The sequence below is a fragment of the Centruroides sculpturatus genome, unplaced genomic scaffold (assembly GCF_000671375.1).
Source record: "Centruroides sculpturatus isolate CEXI.00-Female unplaced genomic scaffold, Cexi_2.0 scaffold715, whole genome shotgun sequence".
Taxonomy (NCBI): domain Eukaryota; kingdom Metazoa; phylum Arthropoda; class Arachnida; order Scorpiones; family Buthidae; genus Centruroides; species Centruroides sculpturatus.
The window spans coordinates 200,424-206,922 of NW_019384957.1; the positions used below are offsets into that span (position 1 = coordinate 200,424).

General features: G+C 28.2%; 1 protein-coding gene across 1 annotated transcript in view; it reads right to left on the reverse strand.

Annotated features, from left to right (window-relative positions):
* LOC111632390 (diacylglycerol kinase delta-like) overlaps positions 1 to 6,499 on the reverse strand; it is a 127,480-nt gene that overhangs the window by 76,845 nt on the left and 44,136 nt on the right. The window contains exons 2-3 of the mRNA XM_023376805.1: positions 5,585 to 5,632; positions 5,435 to 5,497 (exon numbers count right to left, since the gene is read on the reverse strand). Of these exons, the coding sequence (XP_023232573.1) occupies positions 5,435 to 5,497; positions 5,585 to 5,632 (111 nt within the window). The remainder of the gene's footprint in view (positions 1 to 5,434; positions 5,498 to 5,584; positions 5,633 to 6,499) is intronic.

A 6,499-nucleotide genomic window follows, 5' to 3' on the forward strand; every position in this document is an offset into this window, starting at 1 on the left:
TGTAATTTTATACATTTCTTGTGAAAGAAACATTTCTTATTTAACGGCCATAAAAATTATTTATATTAAGGATGTCTCCAAAGGTCAACGAAGTTTTCGCAGAAAAATAATATCAGAAATCGCGGCCGCAGTTTGATGTGCTGTTCCACGACGAAACCAAGCTTTAGCAACGGGCGTAGTCGAACGGTACACATTCGGTAAGCAATCCTACAATATTTTGTTTATAACGTAGTTTATACGGATTATTTTCAAAAAAATATATGTATTTTGGAAATGTTGAGTCGAATTAGTCTAGAATCGATTAATTTTATGAAAGAAAACCTTTCAAACAGCCGTAGTCCGTAAACTATGATTCCTACAAAATTGATTCATAAAGAACGGAACGTATCTGCCGTCTTATAGGGGGATCTACTGTATAAAGTCACAAAATTGTATATATTTTGTTGAAACTTTATGAAAACAATAATAATAATTCTACACTACATATATACTTTTGACTAGAAAAAAGGTTGACAGTAACCATTAACCAGATTTCCCTTAGGCAGAGTTAAGTGTTCACTAAAATATAAAGCCAATTATAGAAACAAAGTCTAGTCTAAACCACAGCTTAGATCTAGATTTTGTTTCTGTAATCAACCCACAGGGTTTGTAATAAAATATCAAAAACTCTTATTTTCAACTATTAGTGATATTAACCAATAGTTGAAAATAAACAGGATTGATGCTAATGAGAATCACTGTAAAAATTATGTTTTTGTAATATAAAAATAATGAAGAAATCACAAACTCCAGTAGACAAATGACTAGCATTATTTGCATAGCGGACTAAACAAAGGATATATAAAAATGTATAATGTACTGTACAGTACAGTACATAATGAATTTAATATTTTCCTATTTGCATCCTATTATTATGATAAGAAACTGCAGAGACAAGTGTTTTTTTTAGTGAAGCACAAGAATATTTGAAAACAAGAAAACAATAGAGTAGACTAGAGAACTAGACCAGTGTTTCTCAACCTCTAACGAATCGTCGCCCCCTTCAACGTAGTATCGCCCCCTTCAATAAAACTGTTACGTAGTATCACCCCCTTTACTTCAAAATTCCGATGCCGTGGGCCAGGGCTAACGTCAAATTCGTACTGCATTGAATAGACTGATGACTAGTATAATGTTATTTGTTTAATTATTGTACGATATAACGAATAAAATATTTAATTAATCTTAATATAATGTTTTACTATATCGCCCAGAAAATTGTTTTTCGCCCCCCCAAAATATAAATTGTTATAAATTGCCCCCTCAACATGGAAAAACGCCCACATGGGGGCAATATCGCCCCCGTTGAGAAACACTGAACTAGACTAAACAAAGATCAATAATGCTAGCCTAGTTTTTAGTGCTCTTGCTTTTACAATATTTTAAGAAAGATTTACTTTAAATATTATCTTTGAGATTATTTTTTAAAATTCAAATTTTAAAAAATTAACAAAGAGAATCCTTAAATTTTATTCTATTTAATATCTATAAATGTCAATTATTTATATTTTGTTTGCATGCAATCTTATAAGCAAATAAAAATAAAATCAATAAATTATTGCAGAATCACAAAATATTCACACACAAAAAACTTGTTGTTCTAAGCATAGCTTTTCTCAAAATCTTATATATTCAAAATAATTAAAATATTAATCATTTACTTTAATACAAATGAATTAACTAAATGTAATAGAAATGATTTTCATAAATCTTTCAACTTAATGAAAAATTATACTAAATAGTAATTGATAAATTACTTTAAAAAATTAAATTCACATTAAGTAAAACTATAAAATAATTTGTTTAGATAACACAACTGTGTTACTTATAAATATTTCAATAAATAAAACAAATATTCTGGAAATATTTATGTACAAACTATAACTTTACTAATTTTTCATAATTATTTCATGTAACATACATCTATAGCTGAATTTACAATTTTTATATAAATTTTAACCTGACAAAAATTCTATTAATTTAACTATATTGTTCTGCAGAACAAAATAACCAGCCAGTTATTATGATATAGTAGTTTAAGTGTAATTTATTACAAATCTTTATAAAGTGTCCTATACATTGGCTAATTTCTTTTTAGTAATAAGAGAATGAAAAGAAATCATGATCATCTAATACAGGAAGAAAGTCTTCCAGAACTGATAAAAATGAATCTCCTAAATCAGAATATGGATTTTAATTTGAAAGACATGTCTGCTTCTGCTCAGTATCATATCAATGAAATGGATCAAAAAAATCTGTAAAAAGTCAATGTGCAGATGCTCAAAAAGTTGAAAATGGGGCAAATTGAGAAGAAATCTTTTTTAATATATTTTTAAAGTTTGACTCTAATTATATCTTATAGATTTGATTAAAAATTTATGCAAACCATATAAAGTGGAAACTCGACTATCTTGAATGGGACCAGGGGAAATTTTAGAAAATCCAGAAATTTGTTTGTTTTTGTATTTTGTGTACAAGCATGATGCATTGCACATTTAAAGTTTTATGGATAATAAAACAAGTACTACAATGCAATTACTGTTATAAAATTACTACTATTATGCAATTACTACAATTAATTAGTTTATTCAAAATCCAACGTGTCACTACAATCGACAGACAACTTACAACTTGTTAGTGATTTTCAGTTACAAGGAAAGTTTGGTCTTTGTGTATCATACTTTGTGATATGTACTGTACAACCAGCCTGTGTACAACGCTATACCAATGTATAGCATTGTTTTTTAACTGTCAGATAATTCAAAGTTTTGGATAATCGAATTTCCACTGTATAATGAATAATACTTACAAGTTACATTTAAAAATATCAACACTGTCTTGTGCTGTCTTATGTCATCAAATCATTCTTCTTTACGACTAAATAAATAAGTAATAATAATAAATAAAAATGGAGAAATCATTCAAAAGAGTGAAAAGAGTAACAAATATTAGGCTCAAAATAGAATAGATTTATATAGAGAGGATAGTAAGGATAGAAAATGAACAGAGCCAATAAAAGTATGATAAATAGGATACTTGGAGAAAACTAACGATATTAAAATTCAAGAGAGACATCAAAATCAGTTAATTAAAACACTACATTATAGGCCTATACAGTATATAATCAGGATGAATTAAAACAAACTGAAGGAAACTATCACAATAGTATGAACCAATCATAAAGAGAAAACAGACACAAAGTTACAAATCCACAGCCAGATGATGACAAAAAAGAATCAGGTGTTAGAAGTACTGTACTGTATGTACAGTACATTGGATATGCCCTTATTCCGAGAATAAGTCATTGCTAGTCACCTCAATTAAATTTTTTATAATGTCGAAAATACTTGTCTCTGTAATATTTAAGGCAACACTAACCAAATAACTTGTTGAATTTGTGAACTTTTGTTATCAGCAAAAAATTACAGGATTTTCTTGCTTTCTAAAGAGTATCTGTTATTAATTTTAATCTTTTTTATTGGATTGTTTCTTAATACTGTATTAATATTATTGTAACCTTGAATAATTGGAGGAAAATTGTGATGTCTGGAAATTGTAATTGAGGATGTCGATACTACTGATAGAAAAAATAAATGAACAGCCTATGGGGCTGTCCATAAATGACGTCCACACTGAAAGGGGGGACGGGGTTACAAGTCGGACAAGATGGGAAGGGTTGAGCTTCAGTGGATGTCCGTTTATTTTATTAAATTTTATTCCAGTTTATAGTCTGAAGAGGGGGGTTACGGAAACTTGGAAAAACTGGGACCAGAGCGGGAGGAGGAGTAAAAATTTCAAGCAAAATATGGATGTAATTTATGGACAGCCCCTATGTAAATGTATTAAAGATTTTAAAAAATCATTTGTATTTGATATATTACGAAAGTCTGGTTCAATAATTACAGGACTTTATATTTTTTCTTCTGCAACAGTCTATCTAATTTTCTCAATTACATTTCGAAACACTCAGTATATCAATCATCATTGGTGTAAACCAGTGATGACTAAAATAAACAAATGGAATAAGATAAAATCAATGTTCATTTATAAATAGAACTTTATCTACGGTTCTCATTTTTTTTATTTTACATTCAGTAATTACATTTTCTTTTAATCCACTTTATAACATTTATACAGTAGTGAAAATTGGGAAACAAAAGAGCATTCTTTTTAAATTCAAAAATATATATAGTATACAAAAATAAAAATAGCTAATTCAAAAAGTAACAACACATATATATCCTCATTTTCATTCTAAAGAATCTGTTTAATAATTTTGATATAAACGTTAAAAATATGTAACTCCGTATTATTTCAGTATTCCCTGTGGATAGAACATTGGCACAGCGAGATGAACTCATCTTAATTAAATCTTTTTCATTTTAAATTAATTTACTTGACCAATTTCGTAAATTAATTTTTCAACCGTAATTGTTTAACAATGTGTCTACAAAGATTAAATCATTTATTTAGATGTCAATATAGATTTCCAGATTATAATTTTAGTATTGTATATAAAAATTAATATTCAACTAAATGTAATAGTTAATTTTTTATATATTCTTTAATTCAAAAAATAAATAAATACATTTGTTTGAAAAGATAAGTCAGTTAAACAAGAATAAAAATGGCAGGCCAAGTTGTTAAGATTTCAAAATAAATATGCCACACAGTTTAAAAATTAATGTTTCTTCTTTTTATTTTTAATCAAAAATACATATTCACAAACATGTTAATATTATAATAAATTGATCAAAAGAGTTGCCTTTTTCAATACTCTTTTGAATGAATTTTAGGATATAGGCCTGTCTCTTTTTCTTGAAGTAAATAGTGTCCCAATATTTGCTGATTAACATAACATATCTCAGAAGTATGAGCTCTATTCTGAGCACAGTAACGTCTCCAGTTAACAAATATCGCGTCTTGGTTAAAACTTCAGTTACAAAATCATCTCACCTTTATGCAGAGATATTATCCTAACTGAAGACATTTTAATTAACATAAAAAGCAATTTAAAAACAGTGCTAATTCATTTTTATTGCTGCTATATTTTACACGCAATGCATTTCGGAATGAGTAACCCGTCTTCAGTGCAATGCATGTTAAATGGAAAGCAATAAACTAATTAACAAATTTAAATTAACTTAAAACATAATTTGTTTTTGTGATATATATAATTTTTTCCAATGTCCGCATGCATTATTAGTGAATGAAAGTTATTTCATAATAAATTATTAATTACAAATATGCAGAAAGTAACAATAAATCCATTTAAACGATCATTTTCCACTGGGATATATTATAATCTCGCAGACCGGTACATTTACAAATACTCTATTCGTTTACCTTAACCTAAACAAATATTGACATCAATTAGAACGATCAAAGATTTTACCTTTCTATCTTTTGCATAGTAAAGTTTCCGTGGTTTTAAACGGAAATAACGTTTTTTCCATCTCTATAAATTAAACAACGAAAAATGTTGTAATTAAGCAATTAAAACGTTTAAATTATTATTATAAAAACATTAAAATGATAAGTTTACCTGAAAAGAACTAGTTTGTTTCATAAGAAAATCTTCTTTAATGCATACCTAAAATAAAACAGTATCAATGAAAAGTTAGTAAAAGATAATAATTCAATATATATTCATATATTAATTTTTAAAAGTATGAAGGTCTATTCGATTTAATTTTGTTCACTTTAATACAGTTTACAATACATATAAATATGTAGCTACAGTACTTTAAAATATCTATATTTTAAAGTGCAATTTACGTGCGTTTAAAGTTTAAAAAAAAATACTTATTGAAATACACCCAATACAACCAATTCTGTTTCTATGTGGCATACACATTTCCGAAAACCATGTAAAAAAATGTAAAAAAGACACAGTCCATATGGAAAAATAGAAGATTGATTCCAGACCTTATAAACCAATAAAAAAATCCAGCAACGAGTTGCTTAACTTTCCGGACAACAGTGTGTGTGTGTGTGTAGTGCCATCCAGAGCCGTAACTAGGCAGGTGCAACAGGTGCACCCGCACAGGGCCCTCTTGAAAAGGGGGCCCAAACTGCTGTTCACAAAAAATTATATTTTCAAATTTTAAATTTTTCCGCCTTTCTACAGCGCGGTTTGGTGATTACATTTCGCCTTACTTAGATCTAGATGTCTGCTCACCAGTGTTCCCAACCGTGGCGACTTTTAGAGGGACGTAGTGAGATAGCGGAAACCGCAGACAAATCAGCCAAAAGTAGCGACTTTTGAGATTTTTTAATTTATTTTTTAAGAAATTTAAATTTATGTTTATAGTTTTCAAATTTACAGATTTTTCTCTACTTTATAGAGCTTTCTGGCAACTACTAATATTACGATATACAAAACTGTATTTCTAGATTTTTCTACAGTGTGCAGAGCTAGAAATCTGTAAAGGTAACATTTTGTAACAAAAATAAATCT